At 37.0% G+C, this 20134-nt stretch overlaps 1 protein-coding gene across 1 annotated transcript in view; it reads right to left on the bottom strand.

The window, feature by feature from the left end:
• The window catches only part of LOC130214285 (lysosome membrane protein 2-like), a 32704-nt gene extending 12820 nt beyond the window's left edge, over window positions 1-19884 (bottom strand). The window contains exons 1-8 of the mRNA XM_056445883.1: window positions 19647-19884; window positions 19223-19380; window positions 14728-14872; window positions 10060-10242; window positions 9260-9351; window positions 6096-6215; window positions 3594-3772; window positions 3383-3501 (exon numbers count right to left, since the gene is read on the bottom strand). Coding sequence (XP_056301858.1) covers window positions 3383-3501; window positions 3594-3772; window positions 6096-6215; window positions 9260-9351; window positions 10060-10242; window positions 14728-14872; window positions 19223-19380; window positions 19647-19769 — 1119 coding nt within the window. The 5' untranslated portion in view covers window positions 19770-19884. The remainder of the gene's footprint in view (window positions 1-3382; window positions 3502-3593; window positions 3773-6095; window positions 6216-9259; window positions 9352-10059; window positions 10243-14727; window positions 14873-19222; window positions 19381-19646) is intronic.
• Window positions 19885-20134: the final 250 nt, after the last annotated feature.

The following is a 20134-nucleotide window of genomic DNA, read 5'->3' as shown; positions in this document are numbered from 1 at the left end:
AATTATACAGAGTATTATTCATATTATTTATTAAATTACACATTATTGAATGTAAAAAGAGTAATTATACAGAATATTATTCATATTATTTATTAAATTACACATTATTGAATGTAAAAAGAGTAATTATACAGAATATTGTTCATATTATTTATTAAATTACACATTATTGCATGTAAAAAGAGTAATTATACAGAATATTGTTCATATTATTTATTAAATTACACATTAATTGCATGTAAAAAGAGTAATTATACAGAATATTGTTCATATTATTTATTAAATTACACATTAATTGCATGTAAAAAGAGTAATTATACAGAATATTGTTCATATTATTTATTAAATTACACATTAATTGCATGTAAAAAGAGTAATTATACAGAATATTGTTCATATTATTTATTAAATTACACATTAATTGCATGTAAAAAGAGTAATTATACAGAATATTGTTCATATTATTTATTAAATTACACATTATTGAATGTAAAAAGAGTAATTATACAGAATATTGTTCATATTATTACATTGTACATTAATTGTTTTTTATTAATTTATTTCCCTACCAAAACCTCACAGTATGTAAAAACAGTAATTATACTGAATATTTATTCAGATTTTTTACTAAATTACCATTAAATAGTATTTTATTAACATATACCCCTACCTCACCCCTCAGAGTGGTGTAAAATATGAATTATTGTTGTACGGTGTCACAAAAATGATGCTATATTGATGAGTGTATCCACAGCCGTATCCCTTCTTGACTTTACCGTGGTGAAGCTGTAATAATCTAAATCTGATAAAAGATCTGCTTTATCAGTAAGTGACTCAGGCTAAAGCTTAAAGCTGTTTTGTCTGTAGGTTTATCACAATAATGCAGTTATTGAATTATTCATTCATTGATCTGCAGCGTATTAGTTAAAAATGTGAGCTTGATGATGAATCCGTGCATAGCTGTTCTGTGGAGCGGTGACGCCCTCTAATGGCAGTGCAGAGAAATGTTGTGTTATTTATTGTTTCATACATGTTATTTAATCATTTCTACACTGTAAAAACTATCCGTTAAAGAACAGTTTCCACGTTTCCTGTGCTTTCGGCTTATTTGCGGTTGTGAATTGCATTATGCAGGTCATAGCCAGGGGGATTTGGGTGGTTTGAAAGACTCCACTCCTCACTGACAAAGGTCCAGAATTTGTCCCATACATGAGCTTATATGTCCTATTTTGACTGCTATAGCCAACATAAATTGTGAAAAAACTTTGACTTTAAGACCAAACGGAGCCTTCTGTTGGCTATTGTGACTTCAGCTAATCAGATTTGATCAATGTAAATAATTATTTTCATGAGTCCAGGGGCACCGGCCCCCAATTAAATCGATTTGGCCCCTGTTGTGCTCCTCTCCTCTAAGCCACTGCTGATTTATATCAAAGCTCGGACATAAAGATGCACTTTAATTCATGTCAAACGCCGGTGATACCTGTTCCTTCAGCTATTTGTCTTGCATGACACCTGCTTTCATCCCTGGAGATCGACTGACTTGTTCCGAAACAGGGATTAAAATTCGACAGTGAAAACCCAAGACTGCTTCTGTGCTGTCATTTATGGTGCAAAGCGGACACTTTCTGTTCAAAATCAACTACGGACATGACATCTGATTTGACAAACATCTCCTCTAAAAAAATCCGCCTTTTTAAAATAGCTGAATCATTCCTGACATGATGATAGCTGTGCATCAGGTTAGGACTGAACACACTTGAACACGGTTACAGGTTTACAAACTTCAGCTAGTACAAAATGCAGCTGCCAGAGTTCTTACCAGGTCTAGAAAATTTGATCACATCACCCCAATTTTATCCTCCTTACACTGGCTGCCTGTTAAGTTTCGTATTGAATTTAAAATATTGCTTCTTACATATAAAGCTTTAAATAATCTAGCTCCTGTTTATCTAACCAATCTTCTGTCTCGCTACAATCCAACTCGCTCTTTAAGGTCTCAAAACTCAGGGCTTCTGGTAGTACCTAGAATAGCAAAGTCGAGTAAAGGAGGTCGAGCCTTCTCATTTATAGCTCCTAAACTCTGAAATAGCCTTCCTGATAACGTCCGAGGCTCAGACACACTCTCTCAATTCAAAACTAGATTAAAGACCTATCTGTTCAGTAAAGCATACACTCAGTGCACCACTTAGGGGGCTTCCACACAGGTTCTGCATCTTGTTGATATACACTGTGAACATCAGCTACGCTAATGATTCTCTTTATTCTCCATTTCCACCTGGGGATACTCTTCCCGAGGCCCTCAGACTATGCAGAGTCACTGATTCGATCCAAGACCAACGACGAGATGATCCCAAAGTTTCCATAATCCTGGACCAGGCCGAATCCTGAGCAGCTACTCTGATGGTCATGGAAGAGTGGAGAACATGAGACTGATTCCTGTGATGCTCCAGGGACAAACGAGTCTTCGCTGACGTTCAGCTTCTCCAGCGCCTAGACTGCAGCTCTACACAAGACGTTTGGCCAGAGAAGAAATGATCCTGCCCAATCTGAGTCTGGTTTCTCTCAAGGTTTTTTTTCTTCACTTCCGCCATTAGTGAAGTTTTTTCCCTCTCCGCTGTCGCCACTGGCTTGCATGGTTCAGGATCTGTAGAGCTGCGCATCGTTGGATTTGCTCTTCAATATTTGGACTCTCAGTAGTGATTATTAAACCACACTGAACTGAGCTCAACTGAACTGAACTTAAACACTGAAGACTGAACTACACTGTTTCAGTTTACTATAATCTTCAATGTGAAGCTGCTTTGACACAATCTACATTGTAAAAGCGCTATACAAATAAAGCTGAATTCGCCGCTCTGTGGATTAATACTGAATGTGTGTCACTGTTATTACTGATGGTTAAGAATAGAGTAATATGCTGGTGTTAAACTGCACTGCTTTAATGCACTCCTGCATTGGGCTCACACACACACACACACACACTCTGCACTCTGACTACTTCAACAATGTTGATTAGCCTTGGTGGGCGTTTCTCTCTGTCTTACGCTGAACGCAGTCGACCAATCACAACAGACTGAGTCATCGGACCAATCAGCGCAGATTAGCCTCATGTAAAGGAGGGGTTTGGGAACAAATGAATCACTGAACGAATCATATTGGAGTCGCTGGGATAATTAGGTCAAATTAAATGCAGATTATAAGATAATGAAAGAGTTTTTTGACCTTGCATGCAGATCAGCCTGTTGTTGGAGACCCCCAAAACCAAAATATGACCCATTTATAATGCAAAATAGGGGCTCTTTAAATAAAATGTTAATAAAAAGGAAAAATCAAGAGAATCTGAGCGTTTCTTTTTACGTAATGAGGTTTGCACACGCACCGGATTGATGTCTGCAAAGGTCTGGTGCTCCTCCTTATTGGGCTTCATCCCCCAAATATCCTCAACAAACTTTTTATCAGCCTGATAGAAATGAGGAGACGACATGATGATGGGGGCACCTGAAAACACACACACACATTAGCGAAACACGCACACTATAGACAAACACACACACACACACACACACACACACACACACACTCACACTGACCTTGTTTACACACACTGGCGTTCAGCAGGCCGGAGCCCAGGCAGTGTCCGGGCGGCACACAGAAGCCTGCATTATCAGGATTAATGTCAGGACTGGAGAACACATCAGCTGGAGGAACGAAGCGGAAACCAGGAACACCCTGAACACTCACATCACACTCATACTGCACATACAGAGACCTGCACACACACACACACACACACGCACGCACGCACACACACAATATTACACATAGATTAAACACATTCACAATACACACAAACAACACACACAAATAATACACACAAACATACACACACACACACACACACACACACACACACACACACACACACACACACACACACACACACACACACACACACACACAATATTACACATAGATTACACACATTCACAATACACGCTCATAAACACACAAACAATACACACAAATAATACACACAAACATACACACACACACACACACACAAGCAAACAAACAAACAAACAAACACCCAGACACACATAAACATACATACATGCAAACAAGCAAACAAATAAACACACACAATGCAAACACAAAATACAAACACACACGTATACATGCAGACATACACACATATACATAGACGCAAACAAGCAAACAAATGCAAACAAACACACACACACACAAACAAAAACAAGCAATCAAACACACACCCACACAATACACAAACAATGACCCGCACAATACACACATATACAAATACAAAGACACAAACAAACACAATACCCAAATACACAAGCAAACAAACACACACACACGTATACATGCAAACATACACACACAAATACATAGACGCAAGCAAACACACACACACACACACACACACACACACAAACAAAAACAAGCAATCAAACACAAACAAACACACACCCACACAATACACAAACAATGACCCGCACAATACACACATATACAAATACAAAGACACAAACAAACACAATACCCAAACATACGAGCAAACAAACACACACACACACACAAATACATAGACGCAAACAAATGCAAACAATCACACACACACACACACACACACACACACACACACGCACGCACACACACACACACACGCACGCACACACACACACACACACACACACACGCACACACACACACACACACAAAAACAAGAATCAAACACAAACACACACACACACACCCACACAATACACACATATACAAATACAAAGACACAAACAAACACAATACCCAAACACACAAGCAAACAGACACACACACACACACACACACACACACACAAACAAAAACAAGCAATCAAACACAAACACACACCCACACAATACACAATGACCCGCACAATACACACATATACAAATACAAAGACACAAACAAACACAATACCCAAACACACAAGCAAACAAACACACACACACACACGTATACATGCAGACACACACACACAAATACATACGCAAACAAGCAAACAAATGCAAACACACAATCATACACATACAGTTCACAAGTACACACGCAGAAACACATATACAAATACAAACACACAAACATATATACACACACACGCGCACACACAACACAGTGTCAGATCCAGTGAGTGTGACTGTATAAAGCAGGTTTACTGTAATCTCTTTGACTTTGACCTGCTGCTTCTCAGATTCTTCAGCAGCTTTGTTTGTTCACTGGTATCATTTCCTCTAATATAGAGTTGAAGCTGACTGTGGCGAGTGCACGGTTTCTTTATTTGGGATGTAACGTGCTCTAATAGTCTTCACATACATACTGCAGGTATTTTTATTTTAGTTTTAGCTTCGTTTCTGGCTTTTATATGGAGTATTGTATGCGTGTGTGTGTATGTGTGTGTGTGAGTGTGAGAGAGACATTTGTACACTTACCTTGATATTCATTCATTCATTCATTTTCTTTTCGGCTCAGTCCCTTTATTAATCCGGGGTTGCCACAGCGGAATGAACCGCCAACTCATCCAGCACATGTTTTACACAGCGGATGCCCTTCCAGCCGCAACCCATCTCTGGGAAACATCCATACACACTCATTCACACTCATACACTACAGACAATTTAGCGTACCCAATTCAGCTGTACCACATGTCTTTGGATTGTGGGGGAAACCAGAGCACCCGGAGCGGTCAGAACAGAGTGTATTTCTACACACACACACACACTATAATCTGCTGTTTTACTCCACTGAACTCCATATTAAAGCCAGAATCTCTTCAGCACAGGCCGATCTAAAGGGTTATGCTGTCATGCTGTCAAAAGTGTGCTTACAATGGAAGTCAATAGGGAAAACACAGCTTCCAACATAACCAAAGGGGAGTACGTTTGAACAATACACAAGGGTTAAAATCCTCACACATTCACAGGCCCTAAAAATGCATGCAAATGGTAAACTATAATGCAGAATCAAGATTGCATGTCTTGTGATGTGACTATGTTGATTTATCTCTTCTTGCAGCCCTACTCTAGATGAAGGCTCACCTGCACAGGTCAGAGGAGAATATATAAAGTCTGTCTGCTTTGGTGATGATGGGATGGAATGAGGCTCCGTCGGTGCCGTTGATCATGTTGCACTCTTCTGAACTCCACCAGTTCAACGATCTGGATATATACGGAAATCATAGAGTCATCATAAGATTGTCATCATCATATGTCATGTTTGACATAATCTAATCAAGGGGTGGGCAAACTCGGTCCTGGAGGGCCGGTGTCCTGCACAGTTTAGCTCCAACTCTAATCAAACACACCTGCTTTTAGATTTCTAGTGACCATGAAGACACTGATTAGCATGTTCAGGTGTTTTTGATTAGTGTTGGAGCCAAACTATGGATCAAGTTTGGCCACCACTGATCGAAACTGACACATGAAGAGAGGGCGGGGCATATAGCAGCTCCTCCCCTTTTAAAAAGAAAACCTCCAGTAACGTTTATGCTGCATCCCAATTCGCATCCTATCTGTGCTAAATAGTATTTGAAAGTAGAATTAGTGTGTCCCAAATCGTAAAGGGTCCCGTATAGTTTACTATTTCCAGTAAAAACTCGAAGTGTAGAAGCGTCCATACTCTAACCCAGGGATGGGCAAACTCGATCCTGGAGGGCCGGTGTCCCTGCATAGTTTTGCACCAACCCTAATCAAACACACCTGCTTGTAGCTTTCTAGTGATCTTGAAGACACTAATTAGGGTGTTCAGGTGTGTTTGATTAGTGTTGGAGCAAAACTCTGCAGGGATACCAGCCCTCGAGGATCGAGTTTGCCCATGCCTGCTCTAACCGCTGATATTGCCCACAATACATTGTACGTAAGACGTGAATTCGATTAGAACTACAAACGCGACTGAAAAGTGTAAACAAACTACAAACATGATGGACGCGCGAGACCAACCGTCAAGTAGAGAGGCTTCGGTAAAGATGTTTGTATGACTGTTCATTAATATCTTGCCCACTGGAACATGTTTTAATCGCATTTTCTGTGTTATATTTCATCTGCAACAATACTGAACTTATAATAAGACGTGTTTGAACATTAACATCTGAATGCAGAATTATCCAAACACCTGAGGAGATTTCTCTGCATGAAAGACTGGTGAACGGGAGATGAACCTGCTGCTTCTCCAATAAGGTAGGGGATTAAATATGACAGAAATGTGGATGATTGACAGGGCTTGTAACTAAGCAACACAGCGATCTGTTAACGAGAAAGTAGTATGTCCCAAAAGCTTGCATACTCTTCTGTTACACGCTCAAAAGTGTGTACTTTTCCTTCTGAATAAAAGCACACACTTTTAGGGTGTAGTATAAGTATGCGAATTGGGACGCAGCATTGGTTTTTCTCACAGCTCTGCCAGTGAGGATGAGGATAAAAAAAAACAGCCAATGAGAAGAAGGGGCAGGGCATGTCAGACACTAGAGAGCATTTGATTGGTCAGAGGATTTGACGAGAAGTATGACGAGACATGAAAGAAATGGATCGATTTAGGTAGAAGTGATAAACTGCAAGCTTTACATGCTTATATCAGGTTTATATCTTCTGAATGTGAATTTTGTCACTGTTTTGGAGCATACTAGCTATTTCACAGGACCTTTAAGACCTTTTTTACAGCTATTTTCAGAGATTGTAAGACCATCGCCACTTTAGGTTTCAACCAGTAAAATTGGGTAAAGTCTAGATAAGATACTGCTGCAGATACGCACATCAATATAGCATCATTTTTGTAACGCTGTATAACAATAATTAATATTTTATTGTTAATTTTATTGTTTATTGTTTTAGAATTAATATTTTACAGTACTGTGACGGTTGGGTTTAGGGTTGGGGTCGAGGTTGACGTTAATAAAATACAATAAATTGGAAATTTTATAAATAATCTGATCAGACTTTACAATAAGGTTCATTAGTTAATGTAAATTAATGCATTTACTAACATGAACAAATAATGAACGATATATACGACAGTATGTGTTCATGTTAGTTAACGTTAGTTAATGAAAATACAGTTGTTCATTATTAGTTCATGTTAACTCATGGTGCATTAACTAATGTTAACAAGCATGGACTTGGATGTTAATAAAGCATTAGTAAATGTTCAATTATGATTAATAAATGCTGTACAAGTGTTGTTCATGATTACTTCATGTTAGTAAATGCATTAACTAATAATAAACCTTTTTGTAAAGTGTTACCATACCATAAAACTGTCTAAATATATACAGCATATTTAGTAAATACTGATTGTAACAGACTAATCCTAAACTAAAACGGTATTTATTTACCGAATCAAAATGCTAATCCAGCAGGGGGCGCCTATAGAACCCTACTGAAAAAAACAGCTTAAACCAGCCTAGGCTGGTTGGCTGGTTTTAGCTGGTCGACCAGCCTGGTTTTAGAGGGGTTTTGGCCATTTCCAGGCTGGTTTCCAACCATTTCCAGCCTGGTCCTAGCTGGTCAGGCTGGGTGATGACCAGCTAAAACCAGCTTGACCAGCCTAGCCAGGCTGGGAGCCCAGCCAAAACCAGCTATGTCCAGCTTAAACCAGGCTGGTTTTAGCTGGTCATTTTCCAGCCTGACCAGCTAAGACAGGCTGGAAATGGCTCGAAACCAGCCCGGAAATGGCCAAAACCTCTCTTAAAACCAGGCTGGTCAACCAGTTAAAAACCAGCCAACCAGCCTAGGCTGGTTTAAGCTGGATTTTTAAGCAGGGAACAGCAGGAATAATGGTGTTGCCTTGGTTATTACAGTAAACAAAGCAGCGTGACATCAAATCTAGCAGGATTTTATCGATGTCGTAAACTACACAGCATCCCGATATTCACAGATTAAATTCAAGCAAACGTTAGCATACTTTATCAACTATACATTGTGCAGTACAATAAAATCTTTCTGAATAAAACGCCTACTTAACCTTACAATCTGCTCGCAGTAGAAAAAACAAACCACGGCCACTGTTTTCTCATTTAATATTGCATCACAATACAAAAAAAACGATCACAGCGTCCGGTTCATGCAGACTTTAGGGCTTTACAATACTGTTTAAGGGCCTTAAATGTATGGGCCTTTTAATATGATTTTTAAGACACCCTGAACAAACACAACAGATAACACACACATCAGTGTACTGCAAACACAACAATCTGGAGATAAAACTGCACCTCTGTCCGTTCCACTCGTCTATACTGGCAAAGTCCTGATAATCCGGCTTCCCCGTCAGGAAAACATAGCTGTCATAATCAGTGCCGTTTTTCTGAAATACAGTCAGAAACGTGAGGATTAAACACAACATACAGATGTAGAAACACTGATAAAATACAAATAAATAAAATCATACTGAAATAAATACATAATACAGAGTAATTAATTAATTTGTATTATAAATAATAACAAAATAGCATATATTAATATTTGAATTATTATAATTATATAATTAAATCATTTAATAGATTAATAATAGTTTCTAATTTAATAATTAATATATTTTAATATTCAAAAGTGTAATATTTAAATATTCAAATTAATATTAATCACTATTAGCATATTTATTCGCATTATTATATATACATATAGTATAATATGAACAAATAAATTAATTAATAATATTTTACAAATATTTGGACTGTTGTAGCTGTGAAATAACTCAAATCAATCAGTGGAGAGATATGGAGCTGTAATGTGCTCAAAACCTGCCGGAACTACTTTAGCTGTGCCTTTATCTAACAAGAATGCTCATCAGCCAATCAGAATCCAGCATTCAGCAGCTCGCAGAATCAAATACAATATTAACACAATAGTGCAAATGAGCAATTCAGATCTAATTAGTTTATAATATAATCACTTTTTCACAAATTGTCTGTGCGTGCATGTGTTCATGTGTGTGAGAGAGTGTGTATGTGTGTGAATGAGAGAGAGATAGTGTGTCTGTGTGAGTGTGTGTGTGTGTTAATCCCCTGCTGACCTTATAGAACAGTCCGAAGTGGTCGTCGGGCACCAGCGGGTGCAGTTCTTTAAGCAGCGGGTCTTCATAACCCCACAGCAGATCTCCAACCCTGAACATCTCAAACACACCAACACCCTTCGCCTTCATCAAATCAGAGATAAATCTGGCCAAAATACTGTCCTTAAATTTCTCCATCACCGTCTGAAGACAAACACACACACACACACACACACACACACACACAGACATCTTTTTATCTTTGCAGCCATGATGACAGTAAATAATATTAGACTAGATACTCTTTAAGACACTAGTATTCAGCTTAAAGTGACATTTAAAGGCTTAACTAGGGTAATTAGAGTAAAGTTAGGGTAATTAGGCAAGTCATTGTATAACAGTGGTTTATTCTGGAGACAATCCAAAACTAATATAGCTTAAAGGGGCTAATAATATTGACCTAAAATGGGTTTAAAACAATTAAAAACTGCTTTTATTCTAGCCGGAATAAAACAAATAAGACTCTCCAGAAGGAAAAATATTAGAGGAAATACTGTGAAAATTTCCTGAATCTGTTCAACATCATTTGGGGAATATTGAAAAAGATTTGAAGACAAATTTAACGAAGTAAAAGTTTAGAAATTTAATAAAACATTAAATTGTGTGCTTGCATTTGTACTGAGTAGTTCTTCTTTTGGCGGAAATTTAGAGCCAAACTTAATTGGAGTAAAATTTGATACAATTTAATAAAATATTAAATAATTTCAATCATTAAATGAAGCATTTTTAGAGTAATTCACCAGTTTACTGAAATTTAAAGCCAGATTTAATGGCAAAATACTTATATTTAAACACGACCCGTGTAAAAAGCATCAACAGGTAGAAATGTGCTTAATTAACAAAAAAATGCAAAACATTACAGAAAAAAAAAAATATATATATATATATATATATATATAGGTGTGTGTGAGTGTGTGTAGCCTGGTTTCTCTCGAGTTTTTTTTCCCTTCACTTTAGTCAATTGGTGAAGTTTGTTTCTCCACTGAGAATCCACTGGATTTGCTCTTCAGTGTTTGAACTCTCAGCAGTGAAAATTAAACCACACTGAACTGAACTTCAACTCTAGTTGTGTAACGCAGGGGGGTTCTCAACCTTTTGCAAGCTGAGCCCCCCGCTGGTTATTGCTGTTGCCCCCCATCCTCCCCTCCAAATAAAACACTTCTAAGCAGTTTTTCCAACATCTATTTTTGTTTTAAAGACTGACACGCAACATATTGAACACCTGAAATGTCTTCTTAGCAACCCATAAAACACTGTATAAGAACTATCTATTGATTTATACAAAAAAACATATATAATTAATAAAAATATATAATGAATCAATATTATGTTAATAATTAATAATATAATAAACCAAGACTGACATGGAATGTACTGAACACCTGAAATGTCTTCTCAGCAAGTTCTAAAAATACTGCATAGGAACTATCTATGGATTTATACAAATAAAAACCAGTATTAATAATAATAATAATAATAATAATATAATTAATTAATCATATATTAATAATATAATAAACCTGCACTAATTGTGCTTGTGAATTATTATTATTTTATTTGTTGATGTTCTCTCACAGATGGAAAGAAAACAGAATATTTGTACTCAAGTTAAAATACAATTACACTGCAAAAAAATAAATACAAATTAAGTAAAAGTACTAATTACTCTTTTAAAAAACTACTCTGAGTACTTGTTAGTTACTTTATGAAAAAATATCTGATTTTCATTGTGGCCCTTTTTAAGTATAAACTTTTTTGAATGGTTTACTTGCTTAAATCACAAGGCTACAAATAGGAATTTGCACTAACGAAGTATGGTCGATTTGTCCTTTCATGACAATTAATCATACATATTCTCCTTGTTAATTTTAGGCACTTTTAAGCACTTTTCAACAAAACAAGCCGATGTATTCCAGGCCTTTGATTTCTTAAAGCCAGATTTAAGCACTTTAAGCACCTTGTGCGAACCCTGAAACAAGTTAATAATATTAAGTCACTTATATTTTTGATGAAATAATGAATAGCCTAACCATACGTTCACACTGAAAGTGGCGAGAGCGTCAAAGTAGCTGGAATTCATTCATTTTCAATGAGAGCAGCCGCAATAAGCGGCGAGGAGCAGCGCGGCGCATTTTCACCGGTGTGAGCGTCAAGTAGAGTTGAAATCAAGTCAACTTTATAGTAATAAGCTATGACGTGGTTCAGCGGCAACCAATCAGAATGAAGAAGTCCAGCGCTTGAGAGGAGTTCAGAGAACAGAGACCTGTGAACTTTAATTCCGACCACAGTTGTTCCCAAAGGGTTTGATTATTACGGTCGATGGATTTTCAATTATTTACCATGTTTTCTTACAGGAACATGCATTAAATAAGTCACTGATGTGCTTTAATGTTGTATATATTGATCTTTAAAAAAGCGGGAATCTCATGCGACAGTACAAAACAGTATTGCAGCTTCAGGATATTTCAGACATATGGACATATTGGATAATTAAGTGGAGCAAAGCCACACCACATGACACTTGATCTTCCTTTGTTAAATGAGTTTGATAAGAAGTGCGCAACATTTTCACGCTAGAAAGCATGTTTCATGCAGGAATGTAACTGATTTGCTGCAACGCCTCCTTTAAATACGAGATCAATGTAGTAAATTTTGACGCTCTTGCCTCCGGAGCTGAAGGCAGACAGCGACCTTGGACGCTCTCACCGCTTTCGGTGTGAACGCACAGTCACACCGGCGAAAACGCGCCGCGCTGCTCCTCGCCGCTTATCGCCGCTTATTGCCGCTTATCGCCGCTTATCGCCGCTGGCTCTCATTGAATATGAATGACTTCCGGCCACTTTGACGCTCTCGCCACTTTCAGTGTGAACGTACGGTAAATACTTTCATACACATGATCTGAATGACCCCGGAGGCCATCTTTCTGCTATTTTTACAAATGTTGGATTAACCTACAAGTTCAATAAAAGTTATTAAATCGCATGCGCTCCAAACTGTGGGTTGTGATCCGTACGAATCACAGATCAACCGTGATCCGTTACACCCCTATTAATCTCTGAAAACTGGACTGAACACAATCTCACGGGAATTCGTAACTTTTTGATTTAGTGGCTAATTCGTATGAATTCGTACGATCTAATTCGTACAATTTAGTACGATTTGCTCTTCCCCCAATGACGGTTGGGTTTAGGGGTGGGGTTAGGTGCCACGCCTCCTTTTTGAAATCGTACAATTTCGTACGACTGAACGAATTCGTATGAATTAGCCACTAAACTGACGAAACGTACAATACTTACGTTTTCTCGTGAGATCAGGCTGGACGGACACAGTTTCAGTTTACTTGAACTTTTATGTGAAGCTGCTTTGACACAATCGACATTGTAAAAGCACTATAGAAATAAAGGTGAAATGAAATTACTATTATATACATATAGTTATTACGCATATATAAATACACACATGCATGCATATGTAACGGAGGCCAGCTAGTAAGTGCTGTGCAGGTAGACCTCACTCCTCTGATCTCTAAAGGTGCTCTAGCGACAGACGCTAGAGGCCATGGTCTTTAGCCTCCTTGTTAGAGCAACCGACTCCCATGCGGAAGGTCGCCGGTTCGATACCAGCTCGGAACGGGTTGGGTGGTGTTGGACCGACGGGGTTACACATATATTTGAGAAAATGTATGATTGTGAAATGAAAATGTGTATATTTATATATACAAATTTAAATATCTATGTAACAAATTGTTTTGTATAGTTTTTTTGCATCTATGTGTGTGTATCACATACATAATAAATATATATAACACACACACACACACACACACACACATATATACTATCAAATGACTTTTATTTTGGTTGCAATTTATCATGTTTAATCTTTCAGCACTAAAATAAATAGTCCTTTATATTGTTTGTGTACTTTTGGAACCATAATAAGAAATGTTTAACGAGTTTAAGGGGCGTCATGGTGGCGCAGTGGGTAACACGATCACCTCACAGCAAGAAGGTCGCTGGTTCGAGTCCCGGCTGGGTTAGTTGGTGTTTCTGTGTGGAGTTTGCATGTTGCCGTGGGTTTCCTCCGGGTGCTCCGGTTTCCCCCACAGTCCAAACACATGCGCTATAGGGGAATTGATCAACATAGTGTTTGGGTGTTTCCCAGTATTGGGTTGCGGGTGGAAGGGCATCTGCTACGCAAAACATATGCTGGATAAGTTGGCGGTTCATTCCGCTGTGACGACCCCAGATAAATAAAGGGAGTACGCCGAATAGAAAATGAATGAATGAATAATGAGCTTAAAGGGACAGTACACTCAAAAAAGAACACTTCCACAATATTTAACACTGAAATGTTTCTAAACTTTATGAATGAATGAATAAAATTTTTTTTTCTGTAGAACACAAAACAAGATATTTAGAAGAATGTTGGGGGGGACAATTGACATAAATAGTAGAAAACACTATGACTATGGAAGTCAGTGTCTCTTTTATTAAAGTATGTTCATCTTTAGAGTGTACTGTCTCTTTAAGAGCGTCTCATTTCTCCACACAGAACAGGATTGTATTGTGATTGTGTATTGTGAACACATTTCTCTGTGGTTTTGGCTGTATGAGGTGTGTTTCTCACCACAGCAGGGATGTTGACCGTCCGTACGAGGTCATCTTGGGATCCGCGTGACATGTTGGGCTCGAACACGTATGTTTTTGGGTTGATTGCTGCGACTCTGGTTCCGTTGTCCATGAATTTCACTTCCTCCATCGGCCGATACTCCCTGAAAGAGGAAACTCCAGCACTCAGAGCTGCCCTTATTAGTGGATTATATGAAAATAATGCCGTCATGCAGAGATTAATCACATGTGTGCCATTTTACCAAGCAATTCATTATCTTTTCTAAGATTTGGGGATAAATTTAATGAGTTAAATTGAATAAAAATTATGGAAATATTAAATTTAATGCATGCATTTTTGACTGAATAATTCAATATTTTAACTGAGATTTCAGGTCAAATTAAACGAGGTAAAATTAAAAATATATAATTAAACATTCAATCTGATGCATGCATTTTTACTGAGCTATACACTATTTCACTGAGATTTAAAGCCAGATTTAATGGGGTAAAATGTGATCAAATATTATACTTCATGCATGATTTTTTACTGAGTAATTCACTATGTTTCTCAGATTTGAGGCTAAATTTAATGCAGTGAAATGGAATAAAACATTAAATCTAATGCATGCATTTTCTACTGATTAAAACACAGTTTAGCTGAGATTTAAAGCCAGATTTAATGGGGAGTATTTTAGTAAAACATTACACTTTCTGCATGATTTTAGTGAGTAATACACTTGTTTTATTTAGAATAAGATGACTACTAATAAGTATTAAAGATCATGTTCCAGGAAGACATTTTGTAAATGTACTACCACTAATATATCAAAAATGAATTATTGATCATTAATCTGCATTGAAAAGAACTTCATTTGCTCAACTTTAAAAGCAATGCTCTCAATATTCAGATTTTATTGAAGCCTCAGATTCTAGATTTGCAAAAGAGTTGTGTTCAATCAACTATTGTCCTAATAAACCGCACATTAATGCAGAGATAATGCATAAAGAAGCCACAAATGAACCTTCATGACTGGTTTTGAGCTCCAGAGTCACATTTATGCTGTTTAAAAAACAAAAGTGGAGCTGTTCTTTAAGCACAGATAAAAATAGATGATGAAGTGCATCTGATGATGCCTGATAGACGGTTTTCAGGAACAGTTTTTGTCTCGTCATCAAAACTTGTGCAAGGCTAGCAGCAGTCATGTGAAGCGCTTCACATCAGTCGTGACACATCAAGAGCAGAATCTGCATTCATCATGACTGTTAATGCTTCTGAAAGTCTCTTCTGATCAACAGGGCTTCATTTATTTGAGTAAAAATATTATTACAGTCCCTCCAGGACTTGGACAATTGGAGAATTTAGGGAAAATACCATGAAAAAAAGGAACATGCAATTCGACTTTTTTGTGCTGATTTTGGGTTGAGTTTAGTAAGAAAATCAGATAAATAAAAAAAGAAAATACAATAAAATAATAATAATAAAAATAATACAAAAATATAAGAAGGGGGTCGCATAAAACAAACATTTTTATAATCAATTAAGCTAGAGAATTAATTAAATATTCTATTTCACATTAAAGTTGGTACACTGCAAAAAATGCTTTTCCTACTTTTCCTACAAGAGTTTTTGTCTTGTTTCTAGTCCAAATATCTAAATATTCTTAAATCAAGAAGCTTTTCTAGTCTTGTTTTCAGAAATAAGTAAAAATTAAGCGCAAAATAAGCATAAAAAGCAAATTAATCTGTCATTTGTTTGAGTTTTTTTGCTTTATATAATTAATTTATCGTATTGTTAATGTACAGCGAGACCAATGAATCCATGGTGTTTTATAAAGAACTCTGCCGTTCTATTTGAAGAAGTACCGACTCCTCACAAGATCTTCCAAGTCGAACTTGCAACTTCCAAAGACACACATCTGAACTTTGCGTACTTGGTAGGGCTGCACGATATGGGAAAAATCGGACATTGCGATATTATTTTTTCAGGGATATATATTGCGATATTAAAACAATTTCAGCAAATGGCTTGAATAGCTCTATTTGGGAAAAAATCTTGAATTTAGATTGTTTGGGTGGTTTTGTAAGGGTGTGAAGCATGTATAATAAATAAATATATAAATAAATAAATAAATAAATAAATAAATAAATAAATAAATAAATTGCAAGCAGGAATAATTACAAAATAAGTCAAATAAACAGTGCTTTCTGATTTCTGGAGAGTCAAACAGTGTTCAGGTACAGAAATTGAATAATGAAACTGAATAGTCTTTAATGAAGGATCATTTTGCTGAATTATTCTACAATTATCCAATAAAGTTACAAATGTACATTTAATGTTTTAAATTCTGCTGAAATCTGCAAATGATAAAGATTCACTCTGTTTGGGTTATTCTTGGTTTCTTTAATGGAAAGAAGATTTATTTTCTCTTTGCCATGATGACAGCCAAAGGCGGAGCGTGTGTAAGGCTGGGGATGGCTTAGCCTCCCCCTGGCCAGAGACCACGGAGACATCAGCAAAGAAAAAACTGCATTGAAAACATGTAACGGGTGTAAGGCGGAATATGAATGTAATTTAATGTTACTGATTAACACAACACTTTAGCTATTGTAAGTTTGTCAATGAAATTTAAAGTCCCCCTCCGCACAAAAATGGAACAGTCCAACCCCGCACGTTGCACTGATAAACGCTGATTATTACTGGAGTTAGCAGCCGCTCTGAAAACCAAACCAAAAGTGCTGGCCAGTGGACTATTCTGATTTGCTGGTCAAGGACATCAGTAATAAAACGATTAATGAGTATTATAATAATAATATATACACTGGTCTAACTTGTTTTCAGCATTAACTGAAATTGGTAGTCTTTATATAATGTAGTCTAGCCTATAGTAATCTTGTTTAGTCAATCTTTTGGAGTTTTACATTTTAAAGGTTAAATTTTTATTGCTGAATTACAAGTTCGGTGTTCGATTGGCCTCGTGAAAAAGAGAATGATTTCATATTCTCAGGGCCGGCGCATCCAGGGTGACCTCGGGTGGTAGAATAGTGAGGGCTGCGTCCTCTCTAATATTAATTATTATTATTATTATTATTATTAATAGTAATAAAAGCAACAAGGAGTAATAATTTGATTTGAAACTGCATAAAGTAAGTAATAAATAAATATTTAATAATTAAGTATTTAACAATTTTTAACATATTTAATAAATGCCGTCTTGATGAACAGAATTTTATTCGATTTTTAAAAGTAATAATAATAAAAGATAAATAAACTGACCCCAAACTTTTGAAACTGTAGATCAGTGGGAGTTTAATAAAATAATGTAATGTGCGTGTTGATTATAATAGATGTTTATTGATAGGTGCTGCTTTTGTTAAAACCTCTTCTTGGTCGGTCGCAAATCTTTTTAAATGCATTAAAGGGCAGCGCATATACTGTATTAGCCTTACTCTGGAGTTTATTCACCCTCCGCCAGTGGTGTAGTCCTAAAAAAAAAGGTAGTGTACTATTACCCACCCAATCCAAATTTTAAAAGTAGGCAAAGAAATGACGAAAGTCAATGTATCTTTGATTCATTTGATTTTATATATATATATATATATATATATATATATATATATATATATATATATATATATATATATATATATATATATATATATACACACACATACACATACAGACACAAACACACCTGTGGTTTGCTGACTAACTAAAAAACGAGTTCAGGAGCGGGATTCTGCCGCAATTTTAATATCAAATTTAAAGGGGAATGGAAATATAGGAGGGCTAAAGCAACGCCCATGCTGTTTTATAATTTTACTTGAACGTTTCAGTGAGACTTCATTCAGCTGATTTGTTGTGATCTTCAAAAAACTCAAATAGTCAATACACAAAAATATGGGAAGTCTAATCCCCAAAACAAGTGAGTATACCGAGAGTATGATCCTCAGAAGTCGTAATACCCAAACAGCTCATGGAAAAAAGTAGGCATACTGAGTATACGTGCGTATAGCAAGGACTACACCACTGCCCTCCGCCTATGATGACAGTAAATAATATTAGACTAGATATTCTTCAAGACACTTCTATACAGCTTACAGTGACATTTAAAGGCTTAACTAGGGTAATTAGGGTAAAGTTAGGGTAATTAGGCAAGTCATTGTAGAACAGTAGTTTGTTCTGTAGACTATCCAAAACTAATATTGCTGAAGGGGGCTAATAATATTGACCTTAAAATGAATTTAAAACAATTAAAAACTGCTTTTATTCTAGCTGAAATAAAACAAATAAGACTTTCTCCAGAAGAAAAAATATTATCAGACATGCTGTGAAAATTTCCTGAATCTGTTCAACATCATTTGGGAAATATTAGAAAAGATTCACAGGAGGGCGAATAATTCTTTAAACACCTTTAAATGACCTAAAATGACAATTAACCTCTCACAGTGCATCAGCAATGCAAGTACAGTTATCAGCTCCTGTGTGGCGAATTATTGACCGCAGCTCTGACCTGTAGGTGTAAGGGCCGATCTGAACCACCGAGGGTTTGTCTCCGGTCATCACCTCCGCGGGATTGGTCAGATTGAAGAAGTAAAACTGCATGTAAACCGGCGGCGGAGGATTCTGCCACACCGAGAACGCCTCTGTCCCATTCTCCAGAACTATTTGCTGAAAGAGAAAGAGGGTTATGGCTTATAAAATGAACCAAAATTAGAACTGAAGGCTTTCTGACGTGATTCAGGAAGAGGAATAAACAGAGGCACTTCATAACAACATTATAATAAGATGCATTCATGATAGTAGTATTATTAATTATCTATAATAATATTAATATTAGCATTGTTAGTAATATTATTGTAGATCATTATTATTAAACAATAAAGAAGGCTTCTGGCCACACACACACACACACACACACAGACTGACTGACTGACTTGCTTGACAGTGTTGTTGATCAGCTTTTGTAAGACTCTGGTTAACTCCAGCGCGATGCCGCAGATCAGCAGCAGGACACACAGAGCTCCAGCGGTGGACACACAGCATAGCCGCAGCCGCATCCCCGACCCCGGTACCGTTCCCTTACACACACACAGACACGGGAGACAACCGGAGAGACTCTGTTTACATGTGTTTACATGAACAGAACGCAGAGAAATGACACAGACACACACAGAAAACAAAGAGAGAGCGAGTCTGTTGATCCAGCCGCGGATCTCAGTTCTCCAGCAGGGGGCGCATCACGGCTCAAATATGCATTTATTCATTCTCCTTCAGCCTTTGTTTATCAGCAGTCGCCACAGCGAAATCACCTGCTAATTATTCTAGCATATGTTTTACAAAGTGGATGACCTTTTAGCCACAACCCAGTACTGGGAAACACCCATACATTCTCATTCACACACACTCATTCACTACAGTAGGT

This window comes from Danio aesculapii, chromosome 21 (genome assembly GCF_903798145.1).
Source record: "Danio aesculapii chromosome 21, fDanAes4.1, whole genome shotgun sequence".
NCBI lineage: Eukaryota > Metazoa > Chordata > Actinopteri > Cypriniformes > Danionidae > Danio > Danio aesculapii.
The sequence above is the reverse complement of the archived record's forward strand: the minus strand, read 5'-3'. Positions and strand labels throughout refer to the sequence as shown.